General features: G+C 50.3%; 1 protein-coding gene across 9 annotated transcripts in view; it reads left to right on the forward strand.

Annotated features, from left to right (window-relative positions):
• Positions 1-18,991, forward strand: part of Shank2 (SH3 and multiple ankyrin repeat domains 2) — a 435,523-nt gene that overhangs the window by 78,676 nt on the left and 337,856 nt on the right. For all 9 annotated transcript variants that reach the window (XM_060383254.1, XM_060383259.1, XM_060383260.1 and 6 more), the window contains exons 7-8: positions 8,267-8,418; positions 9,643-9,810. In XM_060383254.1, coding sequence (XP_060239237.1) covers positions 8,267-8,418; positions 9,643-9,810 — 320 coding nt within the window. The remainder of the gene's footprint in view (positions 1-8,266; positions 8,419-9,642; positions 9,811-18,991) is intronic.

The following is an 18,991-nucleotide window of genomic DNA, read 5'->3' on the forward strand; positions in this document are numbered from 1 at the left end:
CCTCCTATGGCCTCGGGGGTACTGACTTTTTACTGTCTGGTCCCCACTTTCTTCATGGCTCTGTGTTGATGCTCCCATGCTCCCTTGGGCTGGCTCTGGCTTGCTCCATATGGATGAGAGCCTTCCTTTCCAGTCAGTGGCACACAGCTCCCATACTCTCTCTGTGGAAGTAAAGTATAACCTCAGTACTCAGAAAGCTAAGACAGGAGGATTGCAAGTTCACTACCAGCTTGGGCCACGTAGAAAGACCCTGTTTTAAAACAAAAAGTCAAAAAAAAAAAAAAAAAAAGACTGTGGGTGTAGCTCATGGGCTCCATCCCCATTATCAAAAAAAGAGGGGGAAGGGAAGTGCTATAGGCCTGTGGGTCCTTAAGGGTGAACTGGAGCCTCCAGATCTTCACAGATGATTTTCATCTAGTTCTGGACTCTGCTCTCGAGGTCTGTAGCCTATATCTTCTCCTAAATGTGAGTCATTGGCCTGAGCCATTGCTCAGTCTGTTTTCCTCTCCTGGCCTTGTGGTGACTGTTTCTAGAGGGTTTTATAAGAGACTGGACCAGGGAGTTAGCCTCTCTCACACTGCCATGGTCATTAGCAGAAGAGTGTCTGCAGTGAGAGTTTCCTCCTGATGGGAGCCATGGCTCCTTTGTTCCCATCCACTTCTAAGTCAGTGTCTCTGCTTCTGCGTTTTGAAGCAGCTGTCATCCCAGGGCAGAACCCAAAAGACACTGACTGTCTTGAAACAGAAGTATGCATTTGGTGGCCTCTCTTAGCCTCATCTGGAGCTAGAACAGAGGCAGGAATGATGGGCAAGGAGCCGGTGCTTAGGGAAAGTCCAAGAAATTCCGCCCTCTCAGCATGGAGCTCACAGGTGGTGATTATTCTGTGTTCTCTGAAATGCTGTTGATCTTGTACTTGTGTTCAACGAAACCCCTGATCCAGCCAACCAGGGGTTGACAAAGAAAAATAAAAAGCGTATTTGTCCTGAACGTGTTCGGACTTTTCTCCCTTTTGTCACTGTCCTCTAAGAAACAAACTGTGGCATCTACTCACTACTTAATGGAATCCACTGGTCTTAGAACAATCTAAGGATGATTAAAAGTCAAGTATGACATGACTTTATAGAAGGGGTTTGGGGTGGTGCCTTTAACCTAGCACTTGAGGGGCAGAGGCAGAGGCAGAGGCAGATGGATCTCTGTGACTTTGAGGCCAGCCTGGTCTACGAAGCAAGTTGCAGGATAGCCAAGGCTATGTGGTAAAACCCTGTCTGGAGAAGAAAATAGAGAGGGACAGGCAGGCAGGCAGGCTAGGGGGCTCCAACATGTCCCAGGGACTCTGGGCCTTATCCTCTATGGGCTCTGAGAGACAGCTGTGTATCTGTGGCTTCAATGTGGGCTGTTAGCTGATAAAAAAAGAACAAACCCAAGAGAGAAGCAGCGGGCATTCTAAGCTGGTCCTGGTGCAGCACTCCTGGTCAAGGGTGGCTGTTCTAGAGTCACCAGTAAAGAAGGCAGGACCAGAACATGTGGCTGCAGAACACTTTTGTGTGTGTGTATGCTACCATGTCTGGCTTTTTATGTATGCTCAGGGGATTTGAACTCAGATCCTCACGCTTGCACCGCAAACACTTTATCAGCTGAGCCATCTCCCTCAACCCACAGGTTTTTGTTCCAAGGGGGTGCTTGCCTCCTCTAGATCTAGCAGGCTCCAAGCTGGGTTTGGTGACTTTCTGAGTCACTCCCTGAACAGCAGACTGGCTGCACACCAGATGCCGTTGCTCTCTGTGGAGAGTCAAATCAGTTTCCTTCTGAAGACCAAGGCATGTCACAGGCCCCATCCTCAGCTCTGCACCCCAGAACCAGCTGCACTGGGGAGCCATAGTTGGGGAAGCAGACATTCTGGGTTGAGTGGCATGGAAGTGAGATGGGAATCCTGTAAATCCTGCCACTGACAACCACATGGTCCACCAACAGTGGGAGATGTCTTAAGTGGTTGGAAATTATCATTAAGTAACGTGAAGAGAAAACAGAAGACATCTCTCTTAGTGGAGGTGTTCTTGGGTCCCTCTCTGCCATGATGGGGCCTCAGGGATCAAATGGATGACAGGTCCAGGCCCTGGAAAGGCGGCCACACTGACAGTCCTAGCGGACTTAGTCCATCACTTTTCTTTCACAGTGTGGGTGTCTGAGCTTGAAGGGTACACAGACGAGAGAAAGGCAGCTGATTAATGAAGCTGGGAACTTGCTTTGCCTCCAAAGCATCCATGAAAGGCTCAGAATAACCTAGTTTCCTGCCAGACTGCTCCTATAGAAACACCTTGCTCATCTGGATTCACTTCTGGGACCTGGTTACTAGCAGCCCCAGTCTGCTTTCTGTTGCTGTGATGAATGCAGTGACCAAAAGCAGCTTGGGAGAAAGGGGTTTATTTCCGCTTACGGTTGTAGCCCATTGTGAAGGGAAGTCGGAGTGGGAATGCAAGGCAGGGACTATGGATGAGTGATGCTTACAGTCTTGCTCCCCGAGGGTTGCTCAGCCTGCTTTCTTATCTTGTGGCTTCTAGGACCACCAGCCCAAGGGTGGCACCTCCCACAGTGGTCTGAACCCTGCCCCCACATCCCTAATTACTCAGGAAGAGGTACTCAGGCTAGTCTGATAGAGGCATTTTCTCACCTGAGGTTCCTGCTTCTAGGAACCTCTAGCTCCAAGGCTGTCAGGCGGATTGCAGGTGGCCTTTAGCTAAGTTCTTTATCATCCTTGAGAGGCACTGTCTCCACCCACATATGACTGTGGTAGACTCCTGGGGAGCCCTGTCCAGCTCCCACACGGCCCAATTAGAATCTTTTGTGGACATTCTGCTCCCTCTTACGTGGAGCTCTGTGTCTTGGGGAGCGGAGGGAGCCTGTCTGATGACTTATGGTCCGTAGCTGATCACAGCCCGTGATCAATACCCCAGGAATTGCTGTGTCTGGAGGGAGCCGGTGCTCTGAGACCTCATAAACATGAGTCTGCAGACAGCGAGAGGTGTGCAAATGAAGGCTGCCTACCGCCAGTTCATAAATACCCCCTTCCAGGAAGTCGGGTGCGTCTGGTTGGTCCTTGGAGTTCTAATAAAGAGGCCTGTTGTTAGGCGAGAGCTCAGATATGGTACCCAGTTATCTTGCAATCCTTTATGCGCCTGCTCCAGAGGGAGCGTGGGAAGCTCACAAAGTACACGAGCTAGAAGATAAGGAAGGTGGACCAGGGAAAGCAGCCAGGGAAGGAAACGAGCCCGGGATTGAGTCTAAGCTCACAGAAAAATTCCACTGGGCAGATGGGGTATATCTCAGAGACAGGGCCTATATGCCCGAGATCTTGGGATCCAACCCAATTACTTCCCAAACAGTAAACAGATGAGCCAGATGTGGTGGCATAGACCTGCAATCCCAACACTCAGGAAGTGGAGGCAGGACGATCCAGAGTTCAAGGCCAGCCTCAGCTACATAGCAAGTTGGAAGCCAGCATGGGGTACATGAGACCATGTTGCAAAATAATCAATTAAACAACTCCAGCCCTGAGTGTGGCCCACTGCCACATGCTCTAACAGCCACCCTTTAACAGTCAGCACTGGTGTAATATGTTTGTCACAACTGAGGCCAAGGGTTTAAAGTAGGGTCACTCTCGAGGACCCTTGGGCTTTTCAACTTACTTGTGGAAACCCCTAGAGCACTAGTGCGAATACATAAAATGTGCTTTATTTATTTATTTATTTCATTTAATGTGTAGAGCTGTTTTTCCTGCATGCACGTCTGCGTACTACATGTGTGTACTGACAACGGAGGCTAAAAGAGGGCGTCAGATCTCCTGGACCTGGAGTTACAGACAGTCGTGAGCCTTCGCACACGTCTTAGAGTTTCTGTTGCTGTGATGCAACACCATTAGAGCAAGCTGGGGGGGAAAGGGTTTATTGGCTTACAGGTCCACAGCACTGTTCATTACCAAAGGAAGTCAGGACAGGAACTCAAACAGGGGAGGAACCTGGAGGCAGGGGCTGATGCAGAGGCCGTGGAGGGGTGTCGTTTACTGGCTTGCTCCCCATGGCTTGTTCAGCCTGCTTTCTTATAAAACCTAGGACCACCCAACCCAGGGAGGGTACCACCCACAACGGGACGGGCCCTCCCTCCCCTGCCAATTACTAATTAAGAAAATACCCTACAGCCTAATCTTACGGGGGCATTTTCTTAACTGGGGCTCCCTCCTCTCAAATGACTTTCGCTTGTGTCAAGCTGACATAAAACTATCAAACACAAAGTTTCTCTGGGACTTGAACCCAGGTTCTCTAGAAGGGCAGTCAGTGCTCTGAACTGCTCAGTCATCTCTCTACCCACATTGTGCTTTGTTTTGTAAGACTATGCTGAGCTGTCCTTCAAGATGTCCTACGTGGCTGCACCCTGTCTCAACCCATCCCTGGCCTGGGTCCTGAACAAGCCATGGGGAGCAAGCCAGTAAGCAGCACCTCCGCATGATGAGGGAGCAGGGCTGTCTGTCTTCTGTGGGTTAAGGGCTCAGTGTTTTGTCCGTGGCTGTTCTAAGTGCCTGCAACATGAACCCTTGAGGTGTGAGTGCATCTCCTAGGGATCTATTGCCCAGCACATCTTTCACGTGTAATCCACTATCTGTCAGTTCTCTTGGTTGAGGTTTCTGGTCAGGTGTCTCACCCACTTTGGGGCTAGTTTATTGAGTTTACAAGTTTTTAGCGCATTTTGGATATCAGCAGCTCGTACATTTGCATTTGCTTTGGAAATAGTTTCCTCTAAGTCTGTGAGTACCGGAGTGATTCTACATTAAGTCCCTAAGTAAGAACCTTGAGGGATTTTTTTTAACTTTAAATTTTTTATTTATGTGTATGTATGTTAGTATGTGCACATATGTGTGAGAGTAGCTGTAGAGACCAATGGAGGGCATCGGAGCCCCTGGAGCTGGAGTTACAGGCAGCTGTGTGCTATCTGATATGGGTGCTGGAGAACAGTCAGGTCTTCTGCAAGAGCAGCCTGTGCTCTCAATTCCAGAGCTGTCTTTCTGGCTCTGAGGTGTTTGTTCTGCTGCTGTTGTTCCTGTCTTAATAAACCTTTCTTAGAAAAGCTTTGGCTTGGGGAAAGTTTCTGCAGACCACTCACCCATTGCTAACACCTGGCATCGGTGTGGCATATACACGTGGGGGTGTTCCAGAGTGTCATCCTGATTTCCTCAGTTTCCCCAAATGTCTTCTTCCTCTCTGAGGACTTCAGACGGCCTGTGTCATCTTTACTCGTCACGTCTCTATAGGCTGCACGATGCTGATGGTTGCTTGGGCTTGTTTTCTTGGTGATGGTCCTGGAAGCTTTGAGAATTGGCCTGGTATCTATTCAGACACCTCTCCACCTGTTGAGTGGTTTCTTCTTCTTCTTGACGAGACCCAGACCTTGTAAGCATCAATAAGCACGGGGCTGGGGAGAAAGGTGGCAGGGGTGAAGTGCTCCTCTCACCTTGTATGGAGGTCTCCTCCAAACTGAGTGCTGTGACGCTGACCAAGACCCCCCCTCTCATGGTCCTATCTTCAGCCTTTTTTCCCCTGAGAGTCACCTGCTGAGCCCACCCATACAGTGCCTTTTGGAAGGGGCTCAATGCACAGCCTCAAGGACACAGTGGGGACTCCCATCTCACGTCTCCCATCTCACCACTCAAATCTGTACGATTGCTTCCCCCAACCCATGCCACTTACTGGTTATTCAGTCTCCACGTGGGTGTTACTTTCTGCAGGTGTCCCTCCATCTTCGAAAGGGCTTGGCCCCAGGATCCCTCGGGTCTGAGCTCCAGGGATGCTCAGTCACACAGAACCCCCGCACATCCTCTGGCAAGCCGGCCTCATCTCTAGATTGCTTATAAAACCTGATTCATGGACGCTGTAAAAATCACTCTGACATTAGGTTATTTCTTGGTTTTATTTTATTGTTGTTATTTTCAATCTGCGCATTGCATTGACTTTCCCCGGGAGGACGTGAATGAACTGCTGTTTACTCTGGATAGAGCAGAACAAAGAAACAACTCCAGGACCGACCCAGACCAATGGCTCAATCAGGTTTAGTTACGGAAGCACAGTGGGGGGACACTCACAGGTGAAGGGTTATTTACAGTAGTGTGGGTGACCCTAAATGACACAGCCGTGTCATTGCAAAGTCCCACCCCAACAGGGTAACCTCCCCATATCTGCATAGATGGGGGCCCCCTTCATTCACCTTCAGTTTGTACCCTCTAACACCTTGAAAGAGACCACCTGTAGCTGGGCAGGAGGGGAGGCCAGCTGGGAGCCGCTGGATCTCAGGCCTGGGTCTGATGACCCTTCTCTCCCCCTGATCCTCTGAGAGAATGTCCACTGGCCTGACTTTGGGAGGGATCTCTTGTGGGTATCAGCTGCTCTCATGAAGATGGTGACAGCTGTTATTAGAGAGGAAAGGATGTCCTGACACTGGGGTTGGTTGAGCTCACATGTGAGCGGCCAGCTGAGCCTGTGGCCTCTGAACTCAAGCTGGAAAGCGGTTTCCACGGCTTATCTATTCCACACCTTGCATTTCACATCTAGAGTCACTCAGGTCAGCCTGCATGCCCCATCTCCAGTCCCCACAGTTGTGATACACCCATCTTTCCTTCCTGTGTTAAATTTTCCATCATGGGAGCCCTCAGCCTCCTAAATTCGTGTTTCAAGAACCTCGCTAGAGGTCCCAGCCCTTCAGAGGAGGATGGGTTTTCACTAGCGTAGTCATCTCCAGACATGGGAGGACTCACCCTTCCACGTGCTAGATTTATGGGACCCCTTGTCACTCTCTCTCTCTCTGTCTCTCTGTCTCTCTCTCTATCTCTCTCTCTGTCTCTCTGTCTCTCTGTCTCTCTGTCTCTCTCTCTCTCTCTCTCTCTCTCTCTCTCTCTCTCTCTCACACACACACACACACACACACACATACACACACACACCCCTTCCGGCTGCCTCTCTGAGCCCTTCCATCCCCACCTTGCCCTCCCAGGTGTTCCATATCCCTGCAGCTTCAGCTGGCCTGCGAGGTCCTGCCTCTCTCCCTTTCTCCTGGAGCCTCTTGGAGTACATCTTGGCTATTTCTCAGCTACAACACTCTCAGGGTATTTCTAGGGTGACGGTGTGTACATAACTTTAAGATCATGTGATCTAAGCTTGAGGTACTTGTCCCCTTTTCAGGTGTACTTGCAAAAGTCCTAAAGTGTTTTAAAAATTTCAACACATGAAAAATCAGGAATATTTTCGAGATGCTGTGCTACAGACATCTGTGTGGGCCCAGCTCTCACATAGGCTGAGGTTCGTTGCTTTGGCTGGGCACAGCCGGCAAGCCCTCAGGATGTGCCTGTCTATGCTGGAGCGACACACACACATCTGCACTCAGCTTTTATGTGGGCGCTAGGGATCTGACCTCGGGTCCTCGTGCTTGTGTGGCAAGTGGCTCTACCCACTGAGCTTCCTTCCCTGCCTTGAGATGGAGACTGTGGACCAACACTTCTCAACCTATGGGGTTGCAACTATTTTAGGGGTTGAATGACCCTTTCAGAGGGGTCACATGTCAGATATCCTGCATTTTAGATGTTTACCTTATGATTCATAACAGTAGCAAGATCACAGATATGAAGCAGCATCGAAATAATTCTGTGGTTGAGGGTCACCACGACACGAGGAATTGTGTTAAAGGGTCGCAGCACTAGGAAGGTTGAGAATCCCTGCTCTAGAGTGTTGTCACTCTGGGCCACAGGAACTTGTAGGTTGTCCTGGCGCTCTGTGGTCACCTGTGCCTAGAGGACTCCAGTTCTTATCTGTGCAGGAACCCTGCAGCCTAGTTTTTGACAGCCGCAAGGGGTCTGTGTGCACCATGAAGTGGAGAGAGAGAAAGGGTGCTGGCCTTTCCAGTGTCTGATTAGACTTCTATCAGTTGCTTCTATGGGGAACATGTCAAGATGGTAGTCGGGCTTCTGTCCTCAGAGAGCGTGATGGGACTCTCCAGAACTCATAGCACCGAGGCCCACACTATGGGAAGCCTGCTGCTACTGTTTGAATTTGCATGTGTCTCTGTCACTGTGGTGAGGTTGTCTGTGTCACCCTGACTGTGTGGATTCTTGGGAACTATAGGCACACAGAAGGACCCGCTCAGTTTCAAGCATGCTCGTGTGGCTGAGAGCACGGTGGGGCTTGGCATCCTTAGGTATTTGTCCTAATGCCTTTGTGTTTGGTCCCTTCAGAGACACCCCTGACCCTGGCTGCCCAGCTCGATGACTCCATGGAGGTCATCAAAGCTCTCAAAAATGGCGGTGCACATCTGGACTTCCGTGCCAGGGATGGGATGACCGCCCTCCACAAGGCTGCCCGGACAAGGAACCAGGTTGCCCTGAAGGTATGTCCCGGGCCTGCCATATGTGGGCAACGCAACAGTGTGCTTTATCTGGTCCCTCAAGCTGTCTTCATGATGCCTTTCTCCCCAGGGAACCATGAATCCTGTCCCCACTGGAGCTCCGAAAGGCACCTGAGTGTCAGGTTCTCCCACACTCTCTGTGGTATAGCTGCTTCTAGTACTAACTGCCTTCAGCCACCTTGATCCCTCTGCTCCACAGAATGGCTCATGTTTCCAACACATGAGTTGTTATTAAGCCCTGTCGCCCCTCAGAGGAGGCCTCAATTGCAGTAGTAGTTCTGGCAGCCTTTTTGCCCGCTTTGTTGCATCTCTGAGAGCCAGACGGCTGCACCCACACCCATCTTCTCCCGAATGTCCATGTGGCACACAATATACCCATCTTCCCACCCCCTTTTACCACACACCTACCTTTCCAGGTCCATTTCCCCCCCCTCCCACACACACACCTGTCTTCCCCACACCTTTTTTTTTTGATGCCCACCTTTCCATGTCTGTCTCCGCAGGTCCACCTTCCCCTGTTTTTCCCACAACCATCTTCCCTACATCCACCTTTTCCCCACTGCGTGGCAGCATTCACTTTCTTCCTTCATCCCCCATCTTCCTTCCTCCCACACCTTTGCTCCTTGCCTGTGTCTGGCAGTGCATGCCTCATTGCCCGGAAAGAATGTGGCCCCCTAGCCTGCTCCCATCAGAGCCCATTGAGGAGGCCATGCCTGACTTCAGGTTGATCCTAGATGGAGGGTTTCCCCTTATTTCTGCCATATCCACCTCAGCTGCACCTTCTTACCGGCTTTCAGAAGTTCCACATGCTCCCGACCCCACCCAGAGGCTCACTACCCCCTTGACTCACTGGGGTTCCGCTGTCCTGTGTGTTAGTTCAAATGCTATGGTCCTCTTTAGCAAATTCTATCCTGCTGCCTCTCTATAGCTGTCTTCTGGGATACAGGGTTCCGGGTGCCGGTGGGACCCTGTCAAGGAGCCGCAGCTGCAAACTGTCGCTATCTCTGTGCAGGTGCCGTTCCTGCATCCCTGAATATCACTGGTCACTTCCCATTGGCAGTTAGGACTCTCCAGTTTTGTGTGTGTCAGGGGGAAGCCTCAGGTGTCCAGGCGTGACTCGGCCTGGCCTGAGGAAAAGCAGTCCAGCTGTGTCTTCAATCCTTTCCATGTGTGAGACCCAGTGACAACTTTAAACTCTTCCCCTAGACCCTCCTGGAGCTTGGTGCCTCCCCGGATTACAAGGACAGCTACGGGCTCACACCGCTGTACCACACGGCCATTGTCGGGGGAGACCCTTACTGCTGCGAGCTCCTCCTCCACGAGCATGCCTCCGTGTGCTGCAAGGATGAGAACGGCTGGCAGGAGGTCCACCAGGTACGTGGGCTGTGCCTCTGCTCGCCGTGCCCGCCGCAGAGCTCCCTGCCCCGTGATCCCAGCTCCAGACCACAGAGCAATCCCTGCCCCATGATCCCAGCTCCAGACCACAGAGCAACGGATATCAGGCCTTCCGGCATCCTGGATGATCTACCCCAAGGTCCCGAAGAGTTTATATTGGTTATAAATGCGGACTCATTTACCTAGAGATGGTCATTTCCCACTAGGCAGGAGAAACTAGGTGGCCGTGTGAAGCCACCTCGTGTCTACAGCAACAGTCATCTAGAGTAAGGACGGGTTTGAGGTGTGCATCCTTCTCCATGATCTTCGGGCCCTCACATCCTTAGGAACATGGCAAAGAAAGGACCAAGGCCCAGGATGAGGCCCGATTTTCTCGCATGAGGCATGAGGTTTTCAGATATTACCTTGTAACCACGAAGCTTGGAGATACCTTAGCTACGACCTTGTAACCATGGGGCCAGGAGGTGTGACACCTATGACCTTGTTACCATGGGGCCAGGAGGTGTGACAGCCATGAACCTGGTGAGAAACAAAATCCACCTGATGGTGTAGAAGGGCAGCCTATCATGACCCAGGTGTTGGAAGGAAGGGCCCAAGTTCAAGGCTGAGGCCTGCACACAGGCAAGGCAGCTGTAGGAGCCATTACTAGCCCCTGACTTTGAGACTAGGAAATCCTGTGCTTCTGAGAGTGGTGGAGCTGCTTGGGTGGAGCTGTACCAGCATGGTTGAGCCCAAAGGACTGCTGGAAGGAATGTTGAGTCCTCAAAGCTGGAGTTTATAGCCTGGAAGTCAAGGCCTTTGATCTGGGTGGAGTAAGGGTCTGGGTGGGTGGGCAGGCAGACAGGAAGGTCGGGGAAGAGTGCTGGAATCCTCTCTCACTTGGTCCTGATGTGAGACTGGCTGCCATTCCTATGCTTACTTGGTAGAGGACAGACTTTCTCTCCATGTTGGCTAACTTCAGGTGGCAGATTGATGGGAGGAGGTACTGGGTGCTGGCCCAGCATCACTCTAGGCGCTGCTCTAATGGTGTTCTGGAAGAGGGGATGGGTGTCTGAGAAACCGGTAGACTTTAGGGAAGAAGGTGACTCTCCAGGTAGGGCCTGTCCAGTCAGCAGAGGCTCTTGGTGGGAAACCAGAGGTACCTAGAGAAAACCAGCTCTGCCCCGATGCCTTCAGGCTCCAGCTGCAGCAACAGCTGCTCACTGGTCTTCCAGCCTCCCTGCGGCCCTCACCCTGGCTGCCCCATCCCCGTGGAAAGCAACTCTTTAAAACATAATGATTCCAGATCTCTCTCTCTCTCTCTCTCTGTGCCTCCATATATACATTTCAAAGTACAGTCTTCTCTCAAGATCCTCAGGGGTCCCATTACAGGACTTGCAGTGATACCAAGATCCAAGATGCCCCAAATCTCTTCTGTCACAGTGTGGCCCTTATACCCTCAGGTGTGTTCAGCCATCTTAAGATGACTCTTTTGATATTCTTGTTTTTGTTTTTGTTATTGGTGGTGGGATTTTTTGTTTGTTTGTTTTGTTTTGAGACAGGGTCTTAATCTGTTGGCTAGAGTATCCTGGAACTTACTTCAGAGAATAAGCTAGCCTTGAACTTTAGGCAATCCTCCGGCCTCAGTCTCCCAGGGCTAGGATTACAGGCATGATTTATAATAACCCGAATGATGTGAGTTCTCTGAGAACGATGCTTCTACCATGCTTAAGGACCAGAAGAAAGATGTGTGTGTGTGTGTGTGTGTGTGTGTTTAGTGCAAATGCAAAATTTCTCCAAGTATTTTTATCCATGGCTGTAGACAGAGGTCACATACGTGGAGAGCAGGTTATGTACAGGCTTGTACCCTACCTGTCCTGTCTCTTTGGAGCACTCTAACCTTTACAGCCCCGAGAAATAGTGTAGAATCTTGCCCACCTGCTTCCCTCTCTCCTCTCTATTCTTGCTGTTTCCCCTTCCTTCCCTGGGCTAAGATGGCAGCCAGCCTTCAGCCCTCATGCTCAGTCCTGGCTCTCTTTTGCACTTCCGAAGCTGTGGGCAGGCTAGTGCTGGGCAGGGTTGCTGGTAGCTTCCCGTTCAGCTGGCTCCATGATCTGGCCCTCACGTGTGCACGTTACCTTCTTGTTTGTATCTACAGTACCGTAGAAGCCTCGGGGGACTCCTGGCTGCTCATCCCCCCCATCCCCAACTACCCTCTCCACAGCACTTTCTGGGGACTCTGCCACACCTCAGGTGCCTCCCCACCTATAATTCACACAGCCATGCATGTTACCGACTGACCATCAGTGACGCTTGCCACCCACTCAGTGTCCTGACACCAGGATGCAGTTATGGACAGAGACTCTCTGACATAGACAGGAGACAAATGGGCACAGGCACTCACACACAGACGTGTAGTGACCAGGTATGTGTACTCTGTGTCCCCATGTGATAGTAGTTCCTGGGCTCATAGTGACAGCAGGCGCTTGTGTCCTGGAGCAGGGGATGGGTGACCGTGGTCCCTCTGCCCTGCACACTTGAAGCCTTGACACACGTCTCTCTCCCTGCCCCCACTGGTCTTCTTGCCCTTCCCTCCACCAGGATGTCACAGTCCAGGGACACCACACTTACAGGTCTGGCCCTTTTAATCTAAACTACATGACTCTAGTTCTTACCTTAGACAGACCTTGGCTGTGGGACCCTGGCTGTCTCTGGTTCCTGGGCCCCACAGATGGCAAGTTCCATCCTGGGTCTAGATTGAGAGCTTTGCCACTTCAGGGCCTCCCAGACCCATCAGTACCTCAGCCCCTCAGCCCTCCAGCCCCCACACAGTGCTGCCCTGGAGACCTCGGAAGACCTAATGCTCTTGACGTTAGAATCCTGAATCCTGCCTTTTCTCAGCTCAGCTGCAGGGTTCGGACTGCCCTCTAGTGGTCAGTTTCAGACCAGCCGGGAAAACCATGTCCTACTGAAGAACCAGGGTCATTTCCACCTGGCTTTTTGTCTCCTTCGGTCTCAGGCTGCTGTACCGTGAAACAGGGTGACCTCTGTCTGACCCTGCACAGACCGAGCCCATAGCTCCTACGTTCTGCTTTTAACCACAGTCCACACTACCCCGACCCGCTCACCCTCAGAGCAGCCCCAGCAGAGTGTACCCTGTCCCTGTAAACGGGCTGACCTAACAGGCCCAGAGAGGGTAAGTAAGTTGGCTCAAGTCACACAGCGAGCAGTTGGCTAGACAAAGTGCATTTCTGCCTTGTTTTATTTCATTGCCTTCTCCTTTGTCTCACATGCAGGCCTCTCCCAGAAACCATTCTTAGCACAACAGTGTTTGGGGAGGGGGAAAATGCATAGGGTAGGTGGATTATGTAGGGCTCCAACTAGACTGGCTGTGGCCCTCTTGGAGCAGCCCCGCCCGGAGTCCGGGTTCCTGGGCTCAGGATTTAAAGATGGTTTCTCTGTAGGTAGCACCACTGTCTGTTGTAGCATCCTGCTGTGTAGACATCTTCCCGCTAGCCCAGGAGCCACCTCCTGGTAGCACACGTGGCAAGGACTGGGCCAGTGGCCTGGGGTTCTCAGAGATGCCCCTTTGCTGTCTGTGTGAAGCCAGCTTCACAGCGCAGGACATTTCTGCTCCAGGCTGTGCATGGGCCCCTGCCACGTGCCTGACGTGGATAGAGCCCTTGTTTGAATTCACATCTGCAAACTCATATCTTAAGAAAAAAAACCATTCATTTTTATTTATGTATGTGTGGATGTGTGTGGGCACGAGCTTTCAGAGCAGGCACCCATGGAAGCCAGAAGATATCAGATCCCCTGAGTCTGGAGTTACAGGCAGCTCTGAGCCATCCAACATGGGTGCTGAGAACTGAACTTGGGCCCTCTGGAAGAACAGGGAGCATTCTTAATTTTAATTGTCAGCTATTTTTATTTTATGTGTGTGTTTCGCCTGCATGCCTGTCTGTCATGTGTGTGCAGTACCCATCAGGGCCAGAAGAGGGCGCTGATTCTCTGGAACTGGTATAACAGACGGTTGTGAGCTGCCGTGTCAGTGCTGGAAATTGAAACCAGGTCCTTTGGAAAACAGGAAGCAGTCTTAACTGCTGAGCCACCTTTCCAGCCCTTGAACTTGTATCTTTAAAGTTTGTTGTTTAAATGGAACAATTATTTTCCTTGTTCCCAAAATAAATATACATTCAACATGGACACCTGGGAAAGTACAAGCTTTCACACAGACACACACACACAGACACACACACACACACCACGGCTCCTTAAAGAAACCAAATGCATTCCTACCACTCAAGGATACCAGGTGGGACCTGGAAGTTTTCAATTCTTTTTTTTCCTTTTCTCCCAAGACACATACAGCCACAGCGCAGCCTGCAATGTCTTGGGTCTGACATAGACAAGATCCTCAGGGAGAGGCCGGCTACCTGGCCAAGAGACCAGGTTACAATGGCTCTCATTGCCTCCCACTTACTCCCATGCTCTATGAGTCTGCGTCGTCAGTATGGGGTCATTGCCTCATAATGCCCATGAAGTGAATTCTGCCCAGTGTGGGCAGCCTGGCATGCAAACTCCCTCATACTTCCCAGGTAGCCTGGACAAGGGCCATGCCGCCTCAGAAATTTCACAGAAACAGCTAAGTGCAAGAGCGTCCAAGAGACATTCTACAAGGCCTGTATACAGCTAGAGCTCAATTTGTGCTCCAACCATACATGACTTCCCACACAGTCATCATCTGGCCATGCACTATACTGTGACCTTTTATGGCTGTCCCCTGTGTGTCTCTGTCTTGGACAACTCTTCTTTCTTTATTTTTTTTTTATTTTTTTTTTTTAGGACAGGACTTCTGTGTGTAGCCTTGGCTGTCCCAGAACTCACTCTGTAGACCGGGCTGGCCTTGAACTCACAGAGCTCCACCTGCCTCTGCCTCTTGAGTGCTGAGAATAAAGGTGTGTGCACCAGCACCTGGCCTTTTTTATTTATTATTATTAAGATTTGTTTTATGTGTGTGACTGTTCTGCCTGCACATATGTGTGTGTGTCGTGTGCCTATAGCGCCTGTGGAGGCCGGAAGAGGGTGTTAGTGTCAGATCCCCTGGAACTGGAGTTACAGATGGTTGTGAGCCACCATTTGGATGCTGGGAGTTAAACCCAGGTCTTCCGGAAGAACAGTCAGTGCTCTTAGTGGCTGAGGCATCCAGCCTCAATGGCTGGTCTTTTTTTTAAGGGTCCACAGCTATTCTCCCTTACTACCTTCCTTAGCGACCTGTCTCCAAATAGTGAGCCTGTAACACCTTGGCCGGGACCAGCCCCTTCTGCAGTGGCCGTGTGGAGATTTACCACAAGCGTCCTGCAGGCGGCAGCACAGTGCTCGGAGGAAGGCGCGCTGCTTCTTTAGTCATACCAAATCTGCTGGTTGGTAAGTGGCAGGCAGGCTGAACCCAGCTTTCTGAGGGGACCTTATTCTAAATACTCATGCCTACTCCTCCCCAGGGGAGTCTGGGACAGTAGATTTAGGTGACCCCCTAAGAACACATTTTTTTTTTTTCAAAAGCCGGACAGAGGGGAAACAGGAGGGTCTGAGGCAGTATTATGTCCTGGCTTTGGTTTTGCTCCCTGACCTCCATCCCCCTCGGAAGCTGTGTCTGGTGGGCCCTGCAGGGAACAAGGTCTGGCTTTTTCCATCTGGTAGCATTCTGTTTCTCTATGTAGAACTATCTGCAGCGTGTTTGCAAGCGTCGGGAATCATATAGCAGCGGGCAGATGCCTCCTGGCGTGCTGCACTCAGGGCCACCTTCAGTCTTTGACAATTGTCTCAGCAAAGCCCTTGATGAGTAGAGGGTTTATCCTGAGTCTGGCCTGGACCCGTTTTGTGGGAAAGTCTGCTGTGTGCTTTGGTCCTTCTGCCTCCCCTGGGTTTCCTTCAGACTTCGGAACAGTTGTTTTCTAGATTGCCTCTCGGTCTTCGTTCCTCTGTCATGTCCTGAGGACACCCAGGTGTGCTTTTGGCAGAACTGTCACCAAGCTGCTGCCACTGCGCTCTTGGCATTGTGTCCCGTCAGATGGCCTGTGGGGACCACCTGACAGGACTAGTGGGGTCCCTGTGAGTACTACCCTTTCCCTGTTGCGATGAACTAGTCTCTGGAAGGGATCCCCTAACATGTACATGACTTCACCTGCAGCTTTGGCATTGACATTTCTTGTCTATATCGATCATTGCTCTTGCCCAGTGAAGACCTTCCTCCATTTTTCCTTTACCTGGGTATCCATCAGACAGAAGAGCTACTTTTGTTTAGCTTTTTTACTTGTAGCCAGGTAGACTCGTATGCTTCTCTTTTCTGACAGATATTATTGGAGAGCATCTGGTGTCAGCATCTCTCTGGTTCCCTGCATGCCCCTTTGGGGTGGGTCTGGACGTAGTCTAGTTGTTTTTCTTATTGCTGTGACGAAATACCTGACATGGAGCAGTTTAAGGAAAGAAAAGTTTATCTGGCTCACAGTCTGAGGGCACAAGCTGTCCAGTGGCAGGGAAGGTGTGGTGGCAGGCGTGGTGGCAGGCGTGAGGGGCGGCCGGTCACACTGCAGCCACTGCGAGAAACAGAGAGACCAGTGCTGTGCTCAGCTCACTTTCTTCTTTCTATTCAATCCCGGACTCCAACTCAGGGATGGTGCCATCCACATTTACACCTAAATGAATCTGATAGAGGCACTCCCTCACAGACATGCCCAGAGGATTGTTTCCATGGTGATTATAAACACCCATAAGGCACGCCTCTGCCCTTTCCTGACACGCAATTATCTCAGGCTATTGTGTGATAGTTTTCCTGGAGAGACATGTTATAAACAGCTATTCATCTCTGACCAGAGGAAGGCTACCACTGAAGTCTAATTCAGTGAACCAGTACATTTATTGGAGTTCCTTATAGGAGTATGGGGGAGAGATTAGCTACAGGAGCAGGGATGACCCTAAGCCCACCCGAACATGGGTGTAGCAGAAAGCCACAAGGTGGCAGTCTTGTTTTAAACTTTATTTGGGGTGTTTAGGCCTCTACCTCTCTTCCACCAACCCCTCCAAGGTTAGTGGGGAGAGGGAGTCCAGACCCCTCCTGGCTAGTAGGCTAGTTAGGGTCAAGGGGTTCTTTTATGAATTAGCAGGCTCCTTCATGCTTTTGCTCCCCGGAAGCATTTCTCTCCATCTCTCTGCTCCAAACTGCCATATTGTCTCTGGTCTCTGGTCTCTCCAAACGGCTCATGAACACTGGAACCCTGGAGCTCCCTGCATGGCTTGCAAGCAGCTTGACAGGTCAGAGAGTCTTTTCCAGGTAGCTCTGATGATCTAAGAGCATCTCAGCTTACTTTAGAGAAGGAGGGGCCTGTGCATCTGGTCATTTTCAGGGCTGTCCTGAGAATTATGAGTTATCTACTTCCAGCCTCTGAATGAACCTCCCTTTAGAACCTTCTGAGTCTTCAGTTCACCTCTAATATGGAATGTCTCAACTCAGTAAATTGCCACACCACACAGGCTCCTCCTCTCTTTTTCCTGCCTTAGCCATGGAATGACCATTTCTTTAAGACCTTACTTCTCTCTATTGTAGCATGGTGTAGGGGTGTGTTCATGGTTCTTGGGCTATTGCTGATAACACATCTTCGTTAGCCAGAGTTAGAGATACACGTATACACAGACTGACTGTAGTGTGTGTGTGTGTGTGTGTATTACAGCCAGTCATAGAGACTCACACAGGTATAGAGACTCACACATGTGATCCTAACATTTAGGAGGCTGAGGCCAGGAGTTATCTTTGAGTTCCAAGTCTGCCTGGGCTTTAGAGTAAAGCACTGTCTGTCTTCTTTACTTTTCTATTGCTGTGACAAAATACCATGACCATGGCAACTTATAAAATAAAGCATTTAATTGGGCTTACAGTTTCAGAAGGTGAGAGTCTGTGATGGCAGAGCAAAGGCTTGGCAGCAGGAACAGCTGAGAGCTCATGTCTGGATCTAAAAGCAAGCAGCAGAGGAAGGGGTAGGTAGCGTCACAGAGAGAGAGAGAGAGACAGAGACAGAGACAGAGACAAAGACAGGCACAGGGAATGTCATTAGTCTTTTCAAAACTCAAAGCCTGCCTTCGGTGACACACCTCTGCCAACAAGGCCACACCTCCTAATCCTTCCCAAACACTTCCACCAACTGGGGGCCAAGCATTCAAACTTACAAGCCTATGGGGGTGGGGAGCCCTCTCAAATCACTACAGTGTCTCAAAATAAAATGTTAATACACATTTGTGCCCCTTTCTTATACTCAGAGTCACCCTTGTCATCTGTGACCCTACACAGTGGACATGCTGTACAAATAGTTCTGCTCTTTTATTTGGAGAACAATGACAAGTAAAAGAGGTCTGTGCGTGTTCAGTACAGATATGGTGTTTATTCTAAATATTTTTGATTGGTAGCTGACAGGCTACCACAGCTTCAGAGGCCAGCTGTCCCCTCTTGTGTCTTTATTTCACTATATGTCAAGAACTGTGCATTCATCCAGGCCAGGCATGATGGCTCATGTCTCTAGCACTTGGAAAGCAAAGGCAAGGGAGTTCTCCACAAGTTTAAAACCAGTCTGCTCTACATAATGAGTTCCAGGCCAGCTAGTGTTACATAGTGAGACTCCAGCTCCAATTAGTCAATCAAAAGAGAATTGTGTGCATGCCAATACTCCATTCCAGTGGCTGGAGGGATGGTTCAGAAGTTAAGATCACTGGCCTCTCTTCTAGAGGACTTGGGTTTAATTGCCAGTATCCACATGGCAGCTCACAACTGTCTATACCTCTAGTTATTAATCCAAAAGATGGGGCAAGAAAGACCAATGACCCAAATCACCATGGCCAAATTAACTAAAGCAAGCTATTAATTAAATCAAGCCTTCCAAATTTATGTGCAGGTGCTGACTCCTTCTAAGGTGGGGTTTTAGGGATGAGCATTGAATGTGAGGAAGACAAGGCTTTGATAGGTCAGGAGGAGGGTGTTTCTAAACGGGAGATTTGGTGGGAAAAGCAGGCATCATTACAGGAATAGAGCATAAGCATAATATGTTAGTCCAAATGATCTCCTGGAACAAAGACATGATTGCAAGGTGGTCATAACAACAAGTAGTCATAACAACTGTTTGGAAACAAAGATAGG

The sequence above is a fragment of the Meriones unguiculatus genome, chromosome 1 (assembly GCF_030254825.1).
Source record: "Meriones unguiculatus strain TT.TT164.6M chromosome 1, Bangor_MerUng_6.1, whole genome shotgun sequence".
NCBI lineage: Eukaryota > Metazoa > Chordata > Mammalia > Rodentia > Muridae > Meriones > Meriones unguiculatus.